Source organism: Trematomus bernacchii, unplaced genomic scaffold (genome assembly GCF_902827165.1).
Source record: "Trematomus bernacchii unplaced genomic scaffold, fTreBer1.1, whole genome shotgun sequence".
Classification (NCBI taxonomy): Eukaryota; Metazoa; Chordata; class Actinopteri; order Perciformes; family Nototheniidae; genus Trematomus; species Trematomus bernacchii.
The window spans coordinates 2181606-2206245 of record NW_022987656.1 but is presented as its reverse complement, the minus strand read 5'-3'; the positions used below and the strand labels follow the sequence as shown (position 1 = coordinate 2206245).

At 41.9% G+C, this 24640-nt stretch overlaps 2 protein-coding genes across 2 annotated transcripts; both read right to left on the bottom strand.

Annotated features, from left to right (window-relative positions):
• Window positions 1-2115: 2115 nt before the first annotated feature.
• Window positions 2116-7384, bottom strand: LOC117486703 (b(0,+)-type amino acid transporter 1-like). The gene is made up of 6 exons (XM_034135227.1): window positions 6166-7384; window positions 5403-5536; window positions 4554-4683; window positions 4334-4458; window positions 3709-3796; window positions 2116-2359 (listed from the first exon to the last, which is right to left on the bottom strand). The coding sequence occupies exons 1-6, from the start codon at window positions 6886-6888 to the stop codon at window positions 2129-2131; spliced, it is 1431 nt and encodes a 476-aa protein (XP_033991118.1). The 5' UTR covers window positions 6889-7384; the 3' UTR covers window positions 2116-2128.
• A 4105-nt stretch (window positions 7385-11489) lies between these two features.
• LOC117486705 (b(0,+)-type amino acid transporter 1-like) lies at window positions 11490-17137 on the bottom strand. Its single transcript, XM_034135230.1, has 6 exons — window positions 16439-17137; window positions 15340-15473; window positions 14490-14619; window positions 14270-14394; window positions 13646-13733; window positions 11490-12388 (listed from the first exon to the last, which is right to left on the bottom strand). The coding sequence occupies exons 1-6, from the start codon at window positions 17135-17137 to the stop codon at window positions 11984-11986; spliced, it is 1581 nt and encodes a 526-aa protein (XP_033991121.1). The 3' UTR covers window positions 11490-11983.
• Window positions 17138-24640: the final 7503 nt, after the last annotated feature.

Sequence of the window (24640 nt, the reverse complement as noted above, 5' to 3'; positions counted from 1 at the left end):
ACACACACACACACACACACACACACACACACACACACACACACACACACACACACACACACACACACACACACACACACACACACACACACACACACACACACACACACACACACACACACACACACACACACACACACACACACACACACGTGATGATTTCAAAACTATGACAAAATATGATTTTTTCCCATGACTGAAGGGAGACAATGATGAGACGGCATTGACGCCATTGAAGACCAACTGTGACAATATCAACATGCAATATTCATGAAAACAAAAATGTAGTTAAAAAATATAAACTTCACTAAAATCATTTTATTATAACTTCTACTTCTGTTCCCATCTCTGTCTCTCTGAAAAACACACATACCACATGCCCTACCGCTCAATTCTTCTCCGTCAGACAGTTGTCAGTGCTACTAAGGCATAAAGTCAATGTACAAGTTGAATTGGGTTCGGGTTATTATTTTATATATTATGATTTGATATTTTTCCATGTCAGGCGTAGCAGATTGGCTCTCATTACGGGCTGGGTGGGTGCGCATCACCAATAAACACCGTCAGTATGAATGGGGGTCGAGCTGCGTTTTTATTATCAAATAATTATAAGATGCTATCTTCTGTGAACAAAGTTTGTCACAAATGACAGAATTATTGGTTTCGGCTGGCCTAGATTTGATGGAAATAGAATAAAAATGGACTAAATGTTATGACTTCATATCGACTAAAACTATGAAGGCTAACTACGATGACTTCAATTCTAAACTAAAAAGCGCTTTTTATAATTGATGAGCTCAAATATTCCTTCAATTTTAAACTCAATCTCAAACAGCTGCCAAGCTTAACACTTACACATAAAGAAACATCTTGACTCGTAGGCTTCAGTAGTGGGGGATCGACCCCCCTACGCCATGAGCCACAGCCACTACAGAATGTTAAAGTAAAACAAACAAGATACGTAACCAGACAGACTAGATTCACTTTATATGATATGTGTTGTCATAGATACATTTGGTGTGTGTATGCATGCCCGTATACACACACACTCTGCTCTTTCCTGTTTTGTGTTAAACAATCTTCTGTCTTGTGAAAGTTGCACTATTGATTGGCCATGTCTTGTTTTTATCCGTTTGATGGATAACAATTATTTAATAAACATTTTTTTTGTAAATTCACATCTGTATCAGTGCTCATTTTGTATTTAAGATTCAAAACATCAAATTAGATTAAGGAAGGTCAGCTCAATGGAGATGGACTCTTAGTAAGCTAAATGTTCAGCAGGTTAATATATAGCTTATTCTTTGGTTTGTGCTAACATAATTACAGTGGTGGAAAGTCACTCGGGACAGTCAAGTACTACTTAAGTACACATTTCAGGTACTTAAACTTGAGTATTTTCTTTCTATGCTTCTTTATACTTCTACTCCGCTACAATTCAAAGGGAAATATTGCACTTTTACTAAGAAGCTTTATTTGACAGACACTTTATAGATTCAGATTTTCATATACACAACACATAACCACATTAAAAAACTTTAAAAAATGATGTGTTGATGTGGATTAACCTACACTTAACTAAAACAATGAGTGAAAACAAAACTTTATTTGCTAATTTTCACAGTTTCAGCTTCTTAAGTGTAGATTTGCTGCGTTTACTTCTAAATATATATATATATGGCCTATATATAACCTGGGAATTCCTGTGTTTATTTTCATTTGAGCTTGTTATAAATGTTAATTTGCAAAAGTTTCCAGATCAAAATGTTTTTAAAGAAATCTTGCAACAAAAAGCACAGGAATTCTCAGGTGTTTAGGTACACAGGCTGTCCAGCAACATGTCATATTTTACCCTTCTTCTAATAGATTGACATTTTGAATACAGATGTACTAGTTTTTCTTTGTGCTCGCATCAGCTAAATGCACCTGTGCAAAAAGACAACACATATCAGAGTGTTAAAAGTCAAGACAAACAACTCATCAATGACAAACAAGAGGTAATAGTAAGTTGCTACCAAATGTAAACCGCAACATCTCATGAGTGTCATTGCAAAAAACAGGTGTAGTTGAAAAGCACAAGCAACAAAACTGGAACAAACAGCCTTTCTTCTGGATTCTTCCACCAATATCACAGGTTTTTCTCTGTCGGGGCCACCTCTAAGAAGAGCTGCAGGAACACTGTTAGCTTGGTCAGCAACCCTGGGCAGAGCTTGAAATGGATGAAGGGAACGTACACTATAGCTCCACTGAGGATAAATAAAGACACATAGAGGTATTCTATCTGAGGGTTGTCTAGGATGGGTGCAAGAACAAGGAATATTGCCACAATGATGACCAGGACTGGGAGTATAATGGGAACCTGTGGAAAAAGAGAGACAGATTCTCATACGTGTTAAGACAAATGTTAATGTTGATGGTGTTTAAAGGGGCCCTATTATGCAAATGTTCAGGTTCATATATTTGTATTTTGTGTCTCTACTCTGACATGTTGACAGCTCTTTATTTTTATGATACTGCCTGTGCTGCAGCACCTCTTTTAACCCTCTGTCTGAAACCAGAGCCCAGTCTGCTTTGATTGGTTAGCTGGCCAGCTCTGTTGTTATTGGTCAACCGCTTAGAGATGTGTCGGAAACGTCCCACCCCTTACACTTATCATGTACAATGTGTTACAAGTGGGGCAAGCACCTTAAATAGTGATGTCACTATGGGGGGGTGGGGGGGGGGGGAGAATTCCCTCTGGAGGGATCTTTGGGATTAAGGCCCCGCTCACACGGGACCGTTTGCGTTTATGCACAGTATGCGTATTCAAAAAAGTGTTCCGTTCACATGCATTTGTTTCATTTAACGTGTCTGTTCAAACGAGACCGCTGGAAACGCTGTAGTACATATGCCGGGACTGTAAGTGGCGTTGTAACTTCCGCCACAAAATACACCAAAAGCAGTGAAGAAGACTCCGCAGCAGCCCCGCAGCAATGTTGCCATGGCTACCCTTCTGTTTACGCCCCGCCGTGGATTTAGCAACATGTAGTTCATGTAATTCTCCATGTCCACTTGTTGCTGATGGTTGTGGTAGAGGAGCTGTATATTTTTGCACTAATATCTGTAGCATGGTCAGTAGCAGTAGCACTAGCAGTAGCTACTGACAGGAGGAGGAGCATGTCTCCGTGGAGAGGACTCGCTCAGAGAGATATTCTCTACAAACACCGGGTGAGATCCTCCTTTGTCAATATAATGGATCAATGCATGAAATCTGACTCTGTTTATTTTGTTTAAGGAGTATATTGGGCGTTAACAATTCTGGTTTGCCTTTTATAATATTATTTCATTCAAGAACCCCTTGTGCGTTTAATTAACACAGCCATGCTACAGCAGTGAGCAGGAGAGGTGGGGAAAGGTGGGGCTATCGTTATTTTTTCAGGAAATATTCGTATAGAGGTGATTACACGGACTCGGTTGACCCCCCAGAGCGTTTCGTTTGCAAATCTATCCACCTTGGGACCCGTTATCGTTTGTGGGGTCAGTTTCTATCGGCCTCGTGTAAATAATAGGGCTATACGCACGCGAAACTATGCAGATACAATGCAGTTTTCTCCTCGTGTAAACGGCGCCTAAGCCTTTGCAGACCATTTACATGAACTAAAACCTATACTGGCAAACCCCCAAAAGCATAATAGGGCCTCTTTAAGATTGAATGTGTGTGATACAGACCTTGTATGGCCTGGGGAGCTCCGGCTTCTTAATCTTGAGATAGACAAGTCCAGAGAGGGTGATGCCATAGAAAAACCAGGCAGTGAAACTAACATGTAATAAGGAAGAAATGTCAACATTAAATACATGCAAAGGCAGAAAATGATAAAATACCAGACATCTATTTTCTATAACTCTATGTCATGTTTTTGGGCCTTTTGGGGCTTTTGTCAGGATAGGGGAATCCTTCACACAGCCTTTGTACTGTTATTATCATGCAGGCTAGTTATCCATAACTGGCAATACCCACAACCTCCAAAATGTATTTGATGGTTAAGGGATCATTCATGAATGAAACTAGAAAAAAACGAAGCGTCCATTCCTGGACTATGGGAATCTAATCTTTAAACGTCCTCGTATGTCATGTGCTGACCATACAGTCATGGTTTTTATTTTTAGGATACACTGGATACATCTATTAATTATTTCATATTGAATACTTAAGATACTTGAAACCCTCTTTAGTTTGTGTTTTTTTTGTGAGGATTAGGGTTTTTAATCTACTATTAAATATGTATTTGTTAAACTGAAATCCAATCAACTCAAAACAAACCTAAAACACATGCAAATCAGACCCAGCTTTCACCTGAAGAAGTTGACAATGCTCTGGAAGTCTCCGGGGATCAGCACCAGAAGAGAGACCACGGTGGTAAAGATCAGCGCTGGAGATGGAGTCAGTCTGCGGACGTGAGCCATGGCTAGGATATCTGGCTAGAGAGTAAACACAGGTCAGTGCATGAAGATCGTCACGCTTATGCTCCTGAACAATCTAACTATTATTTTAATCATAAAGTGGAGATGCTAACCAGGTGACCTTCCCTGGCAGCAACAAAGCACACACGGCCCCCACTGAAGAACGTTCCGTTCAGTGAGCCGAAAGCAGACAACGCTGCGGCCACAGACATGGTCCAGCCCCAGCTTCCTAACACTTTGTTCCTGTGGAAAAAGTCACAAGTTCTCACAAAAGTTGCAACAGGAACCTTTCCAATGTTCTAAAGCCACATGCTGCAGTACATAGAAAGTGTAAACATGGGAATTTTATTCAGACTTGTCCTGAAAATGTTTGGATTGAAGATTAACTGAAAACGTTTTGTTTGGCAAGGTAATCTCTACGACGTATTTTATGTTTTAGAACAAAACTTGTGTTAAACACAGACCTTATTTTTAGCTTTAGCCACAAACACGTACAAAAATAAAAACCGTCGACTTTGAGACAAGGAAATCGGACGTGGTAAAATGCTAACTGAAATCCGGGTTTTAGGACTCACTTCTGCACCACACCATCAGAACCAACTTTTTGTGCTCATATTGCATTTTGGGTAATGTATGCGCAACGTTGAAATGCTATATAAATACTCTAAAGTTTCAGACATAGGGTACATAGATGTATTCAGACAGACACTATGACAAAAAGTATGTGTTTTTTGAACATTAAACATGTACCCAAGTTATAGAAGAAACCAAATATACAAATATGAAACTCCGAATTAGCATCATATGTATTCTTTGAAAAATCACTGTGTGATGTCACAGGAGTGCACTCTTTCCATGCTCCTTTGAAATGAGCAATTTTAAACAGTCAAAATAGCATGTCAAGTTAACAGGCTGGATCTGTCTACCTGAATCTATTAAAACAATATCAGATGCTGTCTTACCCCCAGGTTACTGCTACAGCGCTTGAGGACATGAGCTCTTTTGGAGTCATAACCGTCAGGTAGCTCACATTCACCAGCAGGTATAAGCCAGTCACCAGAGAAATGGCTATCACAACCGCCCTGGGGAGATTCACCTGGAAGAAAAAAGGCAACATAATTTTTATGTTTAAGATAGCATGATGTTTAGTTGTAATTTTGACACTTGAATAATCGATTGACCTAAAATCCTTAACTGAAGTATTTTTCTGCTTTGACAAAGCACGTTTAAAAATGTTGGCACCAATCCTGTCCCATTAACAAAGTGATAAGGTTATGAAGTTTTTCAGTAAAACTATGACAGTCATCAAATGTTAGGTTTCCTCCCGATTACAATTGTCAATAAAAGGAAAATGATAGGATTCGATCATCCAATGACACGTCTTTTTTAATGCCCAAATTCCAACAAGGTTCACTGTAAGCTGAAGCTTTTTCTTTTAGGCAAGATGTTAATAATTGAATCTCTTCTAAGAAATGATTGCTTCAACTTTTGTCAAGCATTATAATATTCTACAATCATTGTTTTGATATAAAAATTACCAAATTCAATCTTAAAAAAAACCTAGATAATCTATTTTCACATTTTACAATCACTGCACACACTCACATGATAATAACACTAACAGACACACACCTTTGTCACAGTTAGATAAGACTACAATTGCAGCAAACAAACACATGTCCTGACAGTGTCTTCATGCAACAATCCAATTCTTTACAGTCTCACCTCAGGTCTTTTTAGCTCCTCAGTGACATAGTTCAAGTTGTACCACCCAGCGTAAGACCAGAGTCCTTGATAAACACCCATTCCCAGAGTGCTCAAAGAGTACTGAGTGCCTTTAAATGCATTCTCAACTTTCAAATTTTCCACAATGACACTGCTGCTCTGTATGAGCTTCACTATTCCTCCGATAACAATAAATGTCAACACCAGCACTTTGGCCACCAAGAACACCACTTGGATTCTGACGGCAATCCGGGAATTCAAGATGTTTACTATGGCAACGACCAGTATAGCCACAGCTGCAACACACTTCACTACCAGATCAGGAGGTTGGCAGCTGTTGTAAAAGGGTGCTAGAGCATATTCTGCAATGCTAATCGCCATTGCTGCAATGCCAAACGGCTTCACAACCACAACAAAAGTGATTGCTGCAAAAAAAGCAGGGCATGAACCATAGATCCTCAGTATGTAGATGAATTCTCCACCAGATTCCTGGATGATTGTCCCAAGCTCTGCATAGGACAGTGCTGCAAACATAGCTACAACTCCAGAGAGAGCCCAGATCACCAGACTTGCTCCAGGGCTTCCAACGTAGCCCATTATAAACTGAGGGGACATGAATATCCCGGATCCGATCATGGTTCCTGATACTAGTGCTACACCACCAATCAGCCCAATTTCCCGCCTCATTTTCAGGGCTTTAGGTTCTTTGTCCGTCATGGTCATATCGGAGCGATGATTGGGAAAACACTGCAGATGTAACAGAGACACCTGAAGAATGTAATCCAAAGATAATAAAAAGGGCTCAAAGTATTCCTTAGATTTTTTATTAACTCGACTGAAGTTGTAAAACTTTTACTTTTACCACCACTATTGGAGGGGGTGTAGCCGCTGTAGAAGGGGGCAACAGCATATTCAGCAAAACTCAGAGCAATTTATGTTGCAATGGTAGGTCTCATGGCCACGATGAAGCTGAAATAAAACATAAAGGCCACCATTTTCCCTGTCGTCCGCAGCATGTAGATAAACTGTCCTCCAGACTCTGGTATGACTGTTCCCAGTTCAGCGTAGCAGAGCCCTCCCAACATGGATATCAACCCACAGCAAGTCCAGATTACAAAGCTTGCCCCAGGGCTGCCGATAGCAGCCAGCACGTACTGGGGGGAGATGAAAATCCCAGAACCTATCATGGTTCCAGCAATAAATGATACACCTGCTATGAGCCCCACTTCCCTCTTCAGATTGACCTTCTGTGTGTTACCCTCCATCGTTAGAGAGCTGCTGTCTTCTCAAACGCATTCACACTAGACATGCACTAAACTGGCTGTAGATGAACTGCGAAATGTTGGGCAATTATAGAGCCGTGTCCCTACTGTTCTACTGAAGCCTTCCGAGTAAATCGCCAGAACGCCGCACCCCCTGTTGGAGAAAATACTGTTGTCTCCTCTTTGGGTTTGTTTTAATGCACTGATATCATGTGTGATTCTGTAAGGAAGTGGCAGATTTTCTCCGGTTGTGTATTTTCAAATTCTCGCGATCTCGAGCCGGTGGATTGTTTCACTAAGTGGTGAATCCCTCCTGATCCCAAACACATTTATTTGACATGTTTGCTTTTAGAGCAGCCCATCTCCTGTGTATTGTTAGAAATTAAAATCAATGTTTAATAGTGTAGTGATCACTGATGCATACACTGGGGTTACATAATCCAATCATGGAACTACAGGTTGGGGGTATTGTTTCCGCCCGGACACATATGTTGACGGTACCTCCGGGGTACCTACTGTGTGTCCTCCTCTTTCACTTTCTCTTCTCCTCTTTCCTGCAACCCGACAGCACGTCGATTTCTGCTCTCCAATAAAGAGAGATTTGCAACTCTGATACACCGCCTCCGTCTCCCTTCTCTCGGCACTACAATAGCATAATTTAGTCTAAAATATATCGTCAGTTTAAAAGCTATTTTATTGTGAAAAAAACCTCATATCCGGTCATAAAGTTCTCATAAAATCTCAATGCCAAGCTTTTATTCTGAAAATCCTTCATATCCGGTCAGTATGTAGCATGTCGCTAACAATGTTTTCTGAATGTAAAGTGAAAATGACATGGAGTGTTGCACACCAAAACCTACGGACTTTAACACTACATCTATAGACGTCGAGATATTATTACTGCTGAATATTAAATGAAGGTACAGTTGATCGTAAAGTGTTTTCACATACGTGAGTAGCTATGACGTCAGAGGGAATTACCGTAAATGAGAACTGTGCCGTAAAAGTGTTTCTAGGATTTCTAAACTATTACAGCTGTTTATAAAGTATTACCGTAAATAAAAAGTCAAGAAAGAGATAAAGAGGAGAAAAGACTTAAGGAAGTAAGCAAGGAATACAAAATGTCGAAATCCTCTGTTTCACGCGATGTCGATTGAAGACCGAGGAGGGCGGTCCCCCTATCTGCACAGCAGGAGAGAACGAGAAGAGATAAAGGAGATCGGGGAGGACAAGACGAGACTTGTCTTCGCTGCAGCCTCTCGAGAGACATCACCGGCTTTGTCTTTTCTTTAACCTCTGCTTGTTGTATCATCGTGCCATTTAATTAAACTCAACCAATTTGAACCTTTTCGGAGACTCCATTAGTCTCTTCATTCTAAGCTCCTCTCCTGGGCGCGAGAACATCGAATACTTCTAATAGTATTATCCTTACTTCTTATCACTCAACGTTTCCTGTCATTTCTTCCAGGTAACGGCATCGCAGCGCTCCACTCAGTCCCCACTGCCATCTTCTGCGTCCTGCACTGCCTGCAGCCCAGAGAATGCCTCCCAGAGAACTAGGCCTGGAGAGGACAATAGCGTACAGCCTGGCCCTGGGAGGAGACACAGACACCATAGCCTGCATGGCAGGGGCCATCGCTGGGGCCCACTACGGCATAGAGGCTATCCCTCAGTCGTGGATAAAGTGCTGCGAGGGGGCAGACATGAATGCAGAGCGGCTTCACATGCTGTACCAGCAAACATCACAGGGGGGCGGGACAGGGGAGCCGAGCTGTGGAGCTGAAAGCCAATCAAACGCTTCTAACGGCACAGAGAAGAAAGCCAGAGCGGAGTGATTCTTATGGCGCATTTCCACTACACGGCCTCGCTCGGTATGGCTAGGCCTCGTTAGGACTGGCTCACTTTATGGCGCATTTCCATTACAGTTTAGGAACTGGGGTAGTATCTATAGTAACGCAGTGTAGGCGGAGCCGTGACGTCATCTTCAATGAGAACCCCAGAAAAACAACACAGCCGTTAGCTGTTAGCACTCAGAGCTCACAGCTCCTCATATATGTTCAGAAACTAGACAAAAGTTAAACAAGTACAAACCACAGACTGCCTGTGTCATGGCGAATACAGTCGCTGCTTTATTTATGTCTGTATAGGCCGTTGTTGTGAGTGTGGACGGTCGGAGCATATACTGCGTTAGCTTAGCCAATCTCCATTTAGAAAACACGCATTTTAAAAGGTTTTTCGCCTGCCGTCTGTCTGCAGACTTGTCAAAGCATTAATTCATGGTTTTTACTAACCGGTATCAGTATGTTGTTACTTCGGCATCATTTTGAAACGTGTATTACAATTAAATCACGGTCAAATATGTCCATCTTGTTGTAGTTGTAGCCCCCTTGCCAGCGATTCCCTCTCTAGTTTAGCATACTCAGCCCGACTCAGCCTCGTTGTCTCTGGCCCTAGACCCACGATTTTATGAGGCCAGAAAAACTGTGAATTAGGACCCGCCGGCCGGTACTAGGCCAAGTGGAAACGCAACCAAAAACGGGCCGCTGACGTCACAGCCCTCTTAAACCGTGCTCCGCGCTGTAGTGGAAACGCGCCATTACTGAGTGACACACACACACACACACACACGCACACACACACGCACGCACGCACGCACGCACGCACGCACGCACGCACGCACACACACACACACACACACACACACACACACACACACACACACACACACACACACACACACACACACACACGTGATGATTTCAAAACTATGACAAAATATGTTTTTTTTCCATGACTGAAGGGAGACAATGATGAGGCGGCATTGATGCCATTGAAGACCAACTGTGACATCAACATCAACATGCAATATTCATGAAAACAAAAATGTAGTTAAAAAATATAAACTTCACTAAAATCATTTTATTATAACTTCTACTTCTGTTCCCATCTCTGTCTCTCTGAAAAACACACATACCACATGCCCTACCGCTCAATTATTCTCCGTCAGACAGTTGTCAGTGCTACTAAGGCATAAAGTCAATGTACAAGTTGAATTGGGTTCGGGTTATTATTTTATATTATGATTTTTTTTTTTCCATGTCAGGCGTAGCAGATTGGCTCTCATTACGGGCTGGGTGGGTGCGCATCACCAATAAACACAGTCAGTATGAATGGGGGTCGAGCTGCGTTTTTATTATCAAATAATTATAAGATGCTATCTTCTGTGAACAAAGTTTGTCACAAATGACAGAATTATTGGTTTCGGCTGGCCTAGATTTGATGGAAATAGAATAAAAGTTGACTAAATGTTATAACTTCATATCGACTAAAACTATGAAGGCTAACTACGATGACTTAAATTCTAAACTAAAAAGCGCTTTTATAATTGATGAGCTCAAATATTCCTTCAATTTTAAACTCAATCTCAAACAGCTGCCAAGCTTAACACTTACACATAAAGAAACATCTTGACTCGTAGGCTTCAGTAGTGGGGGATCGACCCCCCTACGCCATGAGCCACAGCCACTACAGAATGTTAAAGTAAAACAAACAAGATACGTAACCAGACAGACTAGATTCACTTTATATGATATGTGTTGTCATAGATACATTTGGTGTGTGTATGCATGCCCGTATACACACACACACTCTGCTCTTTCCTGTTTTGTGTTAAACAATCTTCTGTCTTGTGAAAGTTGCACTATTGATTGGCCATGTCTTGTTTTTATCCGTTTGATGGATAACAATTATTTAATAAACATTTTTTTGTAAATTCACATCTGTATCAGTGCTCATTTTGTATTTAAGATTCAAAACATCAAATTAGATTAAGGAAGGTCAGCTCAATGGAGATGGAGACTCTTAGTAAGCTAAATGTTCAGCAGGTTAATATATAGCTTATTCTTTGGTTTGTGCTAACATAATTACAGTGGTGGAAAGTCACTCGGGACAGTCAAGTACTACTTAAGTACACATTTCAGGTACTTAAACTTGAGTATTTTCTTTCTATGCTTCTTTATACTTCTACTCCGTTACAATTCAAAGGGAAATATTGCACTTTTACTAAGAAGCTTTATTTGACAGACACTTTATAGATTCAGATTTTCATATACACAACACATAACCACATTAAAAAACTTAAAAAAATGATGTGTTGATGTGGATTAACCTACACTTAACTAAAACAATGAGTGAAAACAAAACTTTATTTGCTAATTTTCACAGTTTCAGCTTCTTAAGTGTAGATTTGCTGCGTTTTCTTCTAAATATATATATATATGGCCTATATATAACCTGGGAATTCCTGTGTTTATTTTCATTTGAGCTTGTTATAAATGTTAATTTGCAAAAGTTTCCAGATCAAAATGTTTTTAAAGAAATCTTGCAACAAAAAGCACAGGAATTCTCAGGTGTTTAGGTACACAGGCTGTCCAGCAACATGTCATATTTTACCCTTCTTCTAATAGATTGACATTTTGAATACAGATGTACTAGTTTTTCTTTGTGCTCGCATCAGCTAAATGCACCTGTGCAAAAAGACAACACATATCAGAGTGTTAAAAGTCAAAGACAAACAACTCATCAATGACAAACAAGAGGTAATAGTAAGTTGCTACCAAATGTAAACCGCAACATCTCATGAGTGTCATTGCAAAAAACAGGTGTAGTTGAAAAGCACAAGCAACAAAACTGGAACAACAGCCTTTTCTTCTGGATTCTTCCACCAATATCACAGGTTTTTCTCTGTCGGGGGCCACCTCTAAGAAGAGCTGCAGGAACACTGTTAGCTTGGTCAGCAACCCTGGGCAGAGCTTGAAATGGATGAAGGGAACGTACACTATAGCTCCACTGAGGATAAATAAAGACACATAGAGGTATTCTATCTGAGGGTTGTCTAGGATGGGTGCAAGAACAAGGAATATTGCCACAATGATGACCAGGACTGGGAGTATAATGGGAACCTGTGGAAAAAGAGAGACAGATTCTCATACGTGTTAAGACAAATGTTAATGTTGATGGTGTTTAAAGGGGCCCTATTATGCAAATGTTCAGGTTCATATATTTGTATTTTGTGTCTCTACTCTGACATGTTGACATGCTTTAATGTTCAGAAAGCTCTTTATTTTTCTGATACTGCCTGTGCTGCAGCACCTCTTTTCACCCTCTGTCTGAAACCAGAGCCCAGTCTGCTCTGATTGGTTAGCTGGCCAGCTCTGTTGTTATTGGTCAACCGCAGAGATGTGTCGGAAACGTCCCACCCCTTACACTTATCATGTACAATGTGTTAGAGAGCTAGCCAATTGAAGCGGGAGTGTTAAATAGTGATGTCACTAGGGGGGGGGGGGGGGGGGATTAAGCCTTTGCAGACCATTTATGGCGCGTTTCCACTACAGCCCGCAGCCCGGTTTAAGAGGGCTGTGACGTCAGCGGCCCGTCTTTGGTTGCGTTTCCACTTGGCCTAGTACCGGCCGGCGGGTCCTAATTCACAGTTTTTCTGGCCTCATAAAATCGTGGGGCCAGGGCCAGAGGCAACGAGGCTGAGTCGGGCTGAGTATGCTAAACTAGAGAGAGCGTCGCTGGCAAGGGGGCAACAACTACAACAAGATGGACATATTTGACCGTGATTTAATTGTAATACACGTTTCAAAATGATGCCGAAGTAACAACATACTGATACCGGTTAGTAAAAACCATGAATTAATGCTTTGACAAGTCTGCAGACAGACGGCAGGGGAAAAACCTTTTAAAATGCTTGTTTTCTAAATGGAGATTGGCTAAGCTAACGCAGTATATGCCCCGACCGTCCACACTCACAACAACGGCCTATACAGACATAAATAAAGCAGCGACTGTATTCACCATGACACAGGCAGTCTGTGGTTTGTACTTGTTTAACTTTTGTCTAGTTTCTGAACATATATGAGGAGCTGTGAGCTCTGAGTGCTAACAGCTAACGGCTGTGTTGTTTTTCTGGGGTCCTCTGAAGATCACGTCACGGCTCCGCCTACACTGCGTTACTATAGATACTGCCCCAGTTCCTAAACTGTAATGGAAATGCGCCATAAAGTGAGCCAGTCCTAACGAGGCCCAGCCATACCGAGCGGGGCCGAGCGAGGCCGTGTAGTGGAAACGCGACATTACATGCACTAAAACCTATACTGGCAAACCCCCAAAAGCATAATAGGGCCTCTTTAAGATTGAATGTGTGTGATACGGACCTTGTATGGCCTGGGGAGCTCCGGCTTCTTAATCTTGAGATAGACAAGTCCAGAGAGGGTGATGCCATAGAAAAACCAGGCAGTGAAACTAACATGTAATAAGGAAGAAATGTCAACATTAAATACATACAAAGGCAGAAAATGATAAAATACCAGACATCTATTTTCTATAACTCTATGTCATGTTTTTGGGCCTTTTGGGGCTTTTGTCAGGATAGGGGAATCCTTCACACAGCCTTTGTACTGTTATTATCATGCAGGCTAGTTATCCATAACTGGCAATACCCACAACCTCCAAAATGAATTTGATGGTTAAGGGATCATTCATGAATGAAACTAGAAAAAACGAAGCGTCCATTCCTGGACTATGGGAATCTAATCTTTAAACGTCCTCGTATGTCATGTGCTGACCATACAGTCATGGTTTTTATTTTTAGGATACACTGGATACATCTATTAATTGTTTCATATCGAATACTTAAGATACTTGAAACCCTCTTTAGTTTTTTTTTTTTTTGTGAGGATTAGGGTTTTTAATCTACTATTAAATATGTATTTGTTAAACTGAAAACCAATCACCTCAAAACAAACCTAAAACACATGCAAATCAGACCCAGCTTTCACCTGAAGAAGTTGACAATGCTCTGGAAGTCTCCGGGGATCAGCACCAGAAGAGAGACCACAGTGGTAAAGATCAGCGCTGGAGATGGAGTCAGTCTGCGGACATGAGCCATGGCTAGGATATCTGGCTAGAGAGTAAACACAAGTCAGTGCATGAAGATCGTCACGCTTATGCTCCTGAACAATCTAACTATTATTTTAATCATAAAGTGGAGATGCTAACCAGGTGACCTTCCCTAGCAGCAACAAAGCACACACGGCCCCCACTGAAGAACGTTCCGTTCAGTGAGCCGAAAGCAGACAACGCTGCGGCCACAGACATGGTCCAGCCCCAGCTTCCTAACACTTTGTTCCTGTGGAAAAAGGCACAAGTTCTCACAAAAGTTGCAACAGGAACCTTTCCAATGTTCTAAAGCCACATGCTGCAGTTCATAGAAAGTGTAAACATGGGAATTTTATTCAGATTTGTCCTGAAAATGTTTGGACTGAAGATTAACTGAAAACGTTTTGTTTGGCAAGGTAATCTCTGCGACGTATTTTATGTTTTAGAACAAAACTTGTGTTAAACACAGACCTTATTTTTAGCTTTAGCCACAAACACGTACAAAAATAAAAACCGTCGACTTTGAGACAAGGTAATCGGACGTGGTAAAATGCTAACTGAAATCCGTTTTTTAGGACTCACTTCTGCACCACACCATCAGAACCAACTTTTTGTGCTCATATTGCATTTTGGGTAATGTATGCGCAACGTTGAAATGCTATATAAATACTCCAAAGTTTCAGACATAGGGTACATAGATGTATATTCAGACAGACACTATGACAAAAAGTATGTGTTTTTTGAACATTAAACATGTACCCAAGTTATAGAAGAAACCAAATATACAAATATGAAACTCCGAATTAGCATCATATGTATTCTTTGAAAAATCACTGTGTGATGTCACAGGAGTGCACTCTTTCCACGCTCCTTTGAAATGAGCAATTTTAACAGTCAAAATAGCATGTCAAGTTAGCAGGCTGGATCTGTCTACCTGAATCTATTAAAACAATATCAGATGCTGTCTTACCCCCAGGTTACTGCTACAGCGCTTGAGGACATGAGCTCTTTTGGAGTCATAACCGTCAGGTAGCTCACATTCACCAGCAGGTATAAGCCAGTCACTAGAGAAATGGCTATCACAACCGCCCTGGGGAGATTCACCTGGAAGAAAAAAGGCAACATCATTTTTATGTTTGAGATAGCATGATGTTTAGTTGTAAATTTGACACTTGAATAATCGATTGACCTAAAATCCTTAACTGAAGTATTTTTCTGCTTTGACAAAGCACGTTTAAAAATGTTGGCACCAATCCTGTCCCATTAACAAAGTGATAAGGTTATGAAGTTTTTCAGTAAAACTATGTACACTCATCAAATGTTAGGTTTCCTCCCGATTACAATTGTCAATAAAAGGCAAACGATAGGATTCGATCATCCAATGACACGTCTTTTTTAATGCCCAAATTCCAACAAGGTTCACTGTAAGCTGAAGCTTTTTCTTTTAGGCAAGATGTTAATAATTGAATCTCTTCTAAGAAATGATTGCTTCAACTTTTGTCAAGCATTATAATATTCTACAATCATTGTTTTGATATAAAAATTACCAAATTCAATCTTAAAAAAAACCTAGATAATCTATTTTCACATTTTACAATCACTGCACACACTCACATGATAATAACACTAACAGACACACACCTTTGTCACAGTTAGATAAGACTACAATTGCAGCAAACAAACACATGTCCTCACAGTGTCTTCATGCAACAATCCAATTCTTTACAGTCTCACCTCAGGTCTTTTTAGCTCCTCAGTGACATAGTTCAAGTTGTATCAGCAGTACCACAGTGCTGGAATACACTGTTACAAGTCAAAGTCCTGCATTCAAAATGTAACTCAAGTATGATTAATATGAGATGATGTATGTGGTAAGGGATAGGTGTTCTTGACCAATGTGAATTTATCGTTTTGTATGATAAGTATTGATTGCCCAACAAAATGAATAAACAATGAGGAAACAAAAAAGATACAAAGTTGAAAGTAAATCTACAATGTGAAGATTGTATCATAGTTCATTGCACATGTATATAATGTCAAATTAACATTTGCATTTCATCAAGTCTTACTTCTGGATGTTTCAGTTCCTCAGTTATCAAATTCAAAGTGTTCCACCCATCAAAGGACCACAAGCCCTGATAGAAAGCAATGCCAACGGAGCTGACATCAGCCTTTGTGTTCTCAAAGGGCTCTTCAAAGTTCTCAATGTGTCCCTGGAAAAGCATCACAACGCCTCCCAATATGATCACGGCCAGTGCGACTAGTTTGAATACCATGGAAACCACCTGGATGCCGGTGGCCATGCGTACGCTCACACAGTTGACTATGGTCAGGCCCAAGATAGCTGCTGCAGCCACGCATTTCACCACCAACTGTGGAGGGGTGCTGCCACTGTAGAAGGGGGCAACAACATATTCAGCAAAGCTCAGAGCAATTCCTGTGGCACAGGCAGGCCTCATGACCACGATGAAGCTGAAGGAAAACATAAAAGCCGTTACTTTCCCTGTCGTCCGCAGCATGTAGATAAATTCTCCTCCAGACTCTGGTATGACTGTTCCCAGTTCAGCGTAGCAGAGCCCTCCCAACATGGATATCAACCCACAGCAAGTCCAGATTACAAAGCTTGCCCCAGGGCTGCCGATATCAGCCAGCACATACTGGGGGGAGATGAAAATCCCAGAACCTATCATGGTTCCAGCAATAAATGATACACCTGCTATGAGCCCCACTTCCCTCTTCAGATTGAGCTTCTGTGTGTTACCCTCCATCGTTAGAGAGCTGCTGTCTTCTCAAACGCATTCACAGTGGACACTGGATATGCACTAAACTGGCTGTAGATGAACTGCGAAATGTTGGACAATTATAGAGCCGTGTCCCTACTGTTCTACTGAAGCCTTCCGAGTAAATCGCCAGAACGCCGACACCCCCTGTTGGAGAAAATACTGTTGTCTCCTCTTTGGGTTTGTTTTAATGCACTGATATCATGTGTGATTCTGAACTATGTACGACCTTGCAGCTGCCTCTTTATGATAGGAGGAGGCAGGGCATTTCAGGTTGTTGATCTTTATGAGGAGTAGGGATGGGAACGATTAATCGAATATTCGAAATTATTCAGGTATTCGAATAATTATTCAGGTATTCGAATATGAGTTATGAATATTTTTTTTTCTTTTTTTGGGAGGGATGCCTAAGTTGATTACATATTATCAAATTTAATAATTCAATGTATACGACAGTGCCATAGCTAAATGTGTTAGGTGACGTCTAAAGGTGTGTTTTGCTCCGCTCACCGGTCCCTCACAGCGGGCAGAGCTGCAGGTGCTGATCTCTCTCTCGCGCGTCCGGTACTTCACTCGCGTTTATGTCCAAATCCATCAGATCTAGCTAGTTCTAGCTAATGATATGCCTGCTGCCCCTGCCTACACGAAAATCACGCAGACTCAAACCTCATCTTATGCCCAAATGCGGCGCAAATGCGCTCCCAGCCGTTGGGAGGTTCCGGCGCTAACAGTTCATGAGCGTGCTCCCCCGCCCCCTGTCAACACTCGCGACACATGAGTGGCCAGCCTAAACAACAACAAGCACTGCTTGGCAACCGTGTGTGGCGGCAAAGTACATAGACATTTTGACAGGAGAGATTTAGTTTTGCCGGTATACAACATATTTTACCAGTCATAGTCCGGTAATTATTTACACTCTAAGAAGTCCTACACAACAGACATGGCGTCAAAAATGAGTAATGTGTGGAAATATTTCGACCAGGTTAGTGAGTGCGGTGTAGAGTGCAAACTATGCCAAATTAAACTTATATATATACATACTATACCTTGCTATACCCGCAACCTCCGTTCCAGCTGAGAGGGTCTTCTCTACAGCTGGCCTGATTGTGAATCGCCTCCGCGTGAAAGCTGTAGGCCTATAGCTGTCAAACTGTGATCACCAGTTCAATACATTTGACAAATTCGACTTGGTTTCTATACTTATTTGAACATGTATTTATTTATTTCCAAAATTATTGAAACATCTTTTTTTGACCCAATTTTGTTTTATAGGATATGTACATTTCGGTTAACCGGTTAACTGTTTTTGGGGGGGTCGAATATTCGAATATACATTTGCTTTCAAATTCCCATCCCTAATGAGGAGACAGACACATATTTGTTGTCTCCTACATATCTCATTACTATGAGGCGTGAAGGAAGTCCAGAAGACGTCACAGATGACCCATCGCAGATGACCCGACGCATTTCCGACACCCGCGGCTGATATTAGCGCCACCTCGATTTACGACTTTGTTGTTATCTCCTGTATTTTGGACTATATAAGCCGGATGTTTTTTCCTGCTCCGTTGAGCAACATACCCCATGTGTGTGAGTTAAACCATATCCTTTGTATGTGATTGAACTCTGCTCCTTCTTGCAAGAATAAATTAGTACCTGATTATTGATTCTCAACCTGGTGTCGAGTGATATTTTCCTAACACCTCCTCATCACTCCACCGCTCCTATGTTTTCTTTTGTGTTGCCATAAGTTATTCTCTCTCCGTTGGTGCGCGGGGCTAATGCTAATGCTAATAATGCTAATGCCAGCAAGTACAATGGCGGCTACAAAAACTTTTCTGAGTTTTACGGGGCGTGGTTTGCAATTCGCCCAGCCAATCAGAAATTGGAACTTTTTTCTCCCCAGGAAAGTACCACCTCTCTAGCAGGCACTAAAAAGGGGGTAAGAGTTCTCATGAACTAAGTTCTCTTTTTGGTGTGAACGCAAAATCCCAGGAACTATCGGAACTAAACGGGAAAAGTACGGGGAAAAGTACTCCGGTGTGAAAGCGCCTATTGACTGTTTCCAATTTTTTTTATTGTACACGCACAGCATTTTGTTTTGTTATCCAACAAATTACACTTTTGTATCATTAAACAATCTCCCAGGTAAATTCTCAATTAATCACTTGTCTGAAAATATTGGAAAAAACCTGTTATAGTTTCCTGACGTTCTTCAAATAGTTCTTAGTCACTTAAAATCACTTAAAGGTGGGGTAGGTAAGTTTGAGAAACCGGCTTGAGATACACTTTTTGTTATATTCCATGGAATGCTCTTAACATCCCGATAGCAATGAATATCTTAAGTACTTTGACAAAAAATCCATAAAAAAATGTCATCTGTGGAAGCCGTAATACTGTAAAAAGTACGACCAATCATTTTAGCTGGCCCGGCTAAAATGATTGGATGGCCTACCTGCCTGTCAGCCTTCCATCTGTGCACAAACTTATCTCGTGCCCTCATTGGTCATGTGCGCGTTCGTGTGTGTTGGAGGAGGGGCTCTATAAGGAAGTGGCAGATTTTCTCCGGTTGTGTATTTTCAAATTCTAGCGATCTCGAGCCGGTTTCTCAAACGTACCTACCCCACCTTTAATGTAATAATAATGTTTTCACTACTGTGATTGGTTATGACAACACATATAGTAGAATATCAATTTTTGACTTTTTTAAGGATTTATCAGGACAGAGCAAATGGATTGTTTCACTAAGTGGTAAATCCCTCCTGATCCCAAACACATTTATTTGACATGTTTGCTTTTAGAGCAGCCCATCTCCTGTGTATTATCCTTTATATATACAGTCTATGGTATTATCCTTACTTCTTATCACTCAACGTTTCCTGTCTTTACTTCCAAGTAACGGCATCGCGGCGCTCCACTCAGTCCCCACTGCCATCTTCTGCGTCCTGCACTGCCTGCAGCCCAGAGAATGCCTCCCAGAGAACTACGGCGGCCTGGAGAGGACAATAGCGTACAGCCTGGCCCTGGGAGGGGACACAGAAATATGAGGTGTGATTTGTGCCAAAGAACAGATAACTAAGCTAACTGAACGGAGAACTGACGTGTCAACGTGCGCCAACGCCTCCATCAATTTTGAATGGGTTGACGTAGAATACAGGCGACGTACCATAGGTGCGCTCAAAGTACGCGCTTACGTAGCGGCGGCGTAGCTTAGAAAGCACTATTTTAGATATGCGTGTTGATAACGTACGTGTGGATATGCGCGTGAATAACGTACGTGTGGATAAGCGCATGAATAACGTACGTCTCGCCTCCGTTAGCATTAGCCGCGTTCACACCGGAGTACTTTTCACCGTACTTTTCGCGTTTAGTTCCGTTAGTACCCCTTATGTCGCGTTCACACCAAAAAGAGTACTTAATCTCGGGAACTTTTACCCCCATTTTTAGTGCCCGCTGAGAGATCGTACTTTCCTGTGGGAAAAAAGTGCCCCAGTGCTGATTGGCTGGGCGAATTGCAAACCACGCCCCGTACAACTGTGAAATGTTGTGTAGAGCCGCCATTGTTTTTCCTCGCTACAAAAACCCAGCGCACCGACGGAGAGTAGTTTGTTTTTGAAAGCAGTTATGGCAAGCATCAAGAAATCATCGGAGCGGTAGAGTGATGAGGAGGTGTCGGCGCTTCTGGAGATCTACGCCGAGGACGCGACCCAGGGAATGCTACTGAAGCCAGTTCAGTAGCTTTCACTCGACCTGGGAATCGTGCACAGCGCCACGGCATACCGGCTAAAAATAAAGAAACTCAGGCAGGACTACAAACAAATTAAAGACTATTATAACAAGAGTGGTAACGACCGGAAGACCAGTAAATGGTACGAACGCTTGGATGCTCTGCTAGGCCACAGACCTTTTATCCCGGACAGCATCGACCGATGGTGTGGGAGGCCGCTCAAACGGCGGATTCAGTGGCCAACGATGACGACCACGACGAAGGTAAAATCAACTACATGCACTGGGGTTTTAATCTGCACAATAATGGTCTCAGATGTACTTTTATTTGCTCAGTAGATCAAGCTAGCCATGCTAGGCTGAACTGGCTAACACCGGCCCCGAGCTAGCTAATAACATCTAGCTAGCTAGATATTCTCGGCCGCTATGAAAACGTTTTGACTTGTGAATAACTGTCCAGTGTTTCTGTAATTTGCTTCACTAACTCATGGCACTAATCGTGTGTTTCAGGCGAGGATGGACAACTCTCGGGATTGGAAACAAGTGAGCTTTGCCTTCTAGATCACAGCGCTTGGTCGTCCCCCTTACCAGCAACCAAACGCAAAGGTACACACACTGTAACTTTGTCTTGAAAGAACGTTACGCATCGAACTGATGTTCACAATCATGTTTATTTCCTTCTTGGTACAATTATGAAACAGCGTGAAAACGTATTCGCCTAGACCAGCATTTACAAATGTTCGCGCCTTTTTACTCTCTCACAAACATTGTAAACATCCGGGCTAGAGGTCACATGACTTCCGGTAAGAAAACTTGCCTCAACAACATTAAACAAAGTTCAAGCATACATGAAGCACTCTTCAAAAATACAAAACAATAAAGAAGGGCACTTTGAGCGGCAGCTACACACACACACACACACACACACACACACACACACACACACACACACACACACACACACACACACACACACACACACACACACACACACACACACACACACACACACACACACACACACACACACACACACACACACACACACACACACACACACACTCAGTGTGTGTGTGTGTATATATATATATTTTATGCTATTTGCTCCTATATTATCTTGTACTATACACCTCCATTGTGTACACTGTCTTGTCCCGGCCTGCACCCTGTCCAATGTTGACTAGTAAACACATTCCTAGTATGTTGTAAAACTACATGGCGACTAAACAGATCTTGTATCTTGCTTATTTTCCCCTCTTAGGAAAGCGGACACGGGATGCGAATTTCTTTGACACCGTCCAGGCGTTGGAGGACCGGCGTGCCGTGGTGAAAGAGTCGATGCACGGGGATCAGATGGTGCTGTTCACCAAGGCCCAGGAAACGGAGGACAAGATGCTCACCAGTTCATTTTATATTATTGTTATTACTGTTATTATATAGTCTTGATACAACTGACACTTTATTTTATATTGATAATGTTAATTTACATGTACAACTTCTATTTTATTTACATTAAAAATGTGAACTTCTATTTACTGTTATGTCTTGAGAGTGCAATAAAGAAAACCTACATGGCGATTAAACAGATCCTGTATCTTGCTTATTTCTCCTGACACTTTATCTTTAGTGACCTGTGTAGCATCCTATACATCACATGTAAGTGATTATTCTGATACCATCATGTTTCATCGGTTATAAACTGGCAAAGCTTTATTTGTCATTTATTTATCATCAATGTTGCAACCTTGTGGAGGAATGGCAGAGGCACATACACAAATATGATAATTTATATAATTTTAAATATTATTTGACCTAAAACTAAATGTTTTTATGATTGTCCTCTGAGGAGGACATGGGGATTTGCAAACTTTTAATTCCCCCCCCCTCATTTTACACAACACAAAATGGAGTCCACTATGGACCAAAACTAACATGTAGGTTTCCATAGTGTTTATGGCAGACGGATGCAGTGGGTCTCAGGAAGATATATAATAAATAATAAAGGTGGGTTTGCTGCTGAGCCTATTTACTGTGCATACAACACACCTGGCACAGTTTATTGTTATTATATTGCCACACTGTACACTATTGTAATGTTGCCTGTCTTGACTGGAAAATAAAAGAGAGAAACAAAAGCACTGTACAAAAGATCAGCTTTATTGTCAAAATGTTTACAATGTACAATTTACACGCTGTTCAGATGCCTCATAAGGGCTGTGCGCGTGTCTTGCCCCCCAGCCTCGGCAATGGCTGGCCCATCAAGCTGGGTCGCCGGTAAGGCAGTCCATTCGTCCCTGTACTCATCATTACTTTCACAAAGGTTATGTAATATGCAACATGCTGCCACCTGGATTTTGATCTTGTCCATCTTGCAGTCGTTTCTTTTCATCAAGCACCGCCACCTGCCCTTCAGTCTGCCAAAAGCGTTCTCCACCACCACTCGTGCTCGGCTTGTTTTGTTATTGTACGCAAGTTGCTCAGGCTGCATTAACTCAGTTACAAAGCTGTATAACATGAGCACAAACAGCACAACTTCAGTCGACTCCATCTCCATCATGTCTGAGGTCGGAAGGTAAACAACAGACGCCTAATGTACAGCGAGTGGGTGGGCGTCGCAGTATACGCGGGAAGTTTTTCTTCTTCTTCTCTTGTTTTGTAGCGGATTGCAAACAACTTTAAGGTGCATACCGCCACCTACTGTACTCGCCGTGAAGTGGTTTGTGGCCTGCCAGTAAAGCCAAAGCAGAAGAAGAAGAAGTGACGCCAGCGGCTCATTTGCGTAATCTTCCCTCAGGGAAAAGTACTCCGGTGTGAACGCGATCTGTACTAATGGCGCATTTCCACTACACGGTCGGCCTCGGCCACACTCGGTACGGCTCGGTACGGCTTGGCCGCGTTGGGCCTTAACAGGGCCGACTCACTTCATGCTGCGCTTCCATTACAGTTTAGGAACTGGGGTAGTTACTATAGTAACGCAGTGTAGGCGGAGCCGTGACGTCATCTTCAATGAGAAATCCAGAAACACAACACAGCCGTTAGCTGTTAGCACTCAGAGCTCACAGCTCCTTATATATGTTCAGAAACTCGACAAAAGTTAAACAAGTACACACCACAGACTGCCTGTGTCATGGTGAATACAGTCGCTGCTTTATTTATGTCTGTATAGGCCGTTGTTGTGAGTGTGGACGGTCGGGGCATATACTGCGTTAGCTTAGCCAATCTCCATCTAGAAAAACACGAATTTTAAAAGGTTTTTCGCCTGCCGTCTGTCTGCAGACTTGACAAAGCATTAATTCATGGTTTTTACTAACCGGTATCAGTATGTTGTTACTTCGGCATCATTTTGAAACGTGTATTACAATTAAATCACGGTCAAATATGTCCATCTTGTTGTAGTTCTAGCCCTCTTGCCAGCGCTCCTCTCTCTAGTTTAGCATACTCAGCCCGACTCAGCCCTGTTTGTTGGCCCCGATAGAACCACAATTTTCTAGGGCCAGAAAAGAGGTGAAAAAGTGGCCCCGCGCCGTGCCGCGCCGGTAATTGGCCTAGTGGAAGCACAACCAAAAAAGGGGACGGCACGACACGGCACGCTTAAAGCGAGCTCCGCGCTGCAGTGGAACTGCGCCATTAGTGCCCTGGGGTAAAAAGCGCCGGGGCTCTGAGTGCCGGAACTAAGTACAGGAAAGTACTTGGTGTGAACGCGCCTATTGTATAGCATTATCCTATATTATATTTTTCGAATGATTCCGCTCCTACAGTAGTTTG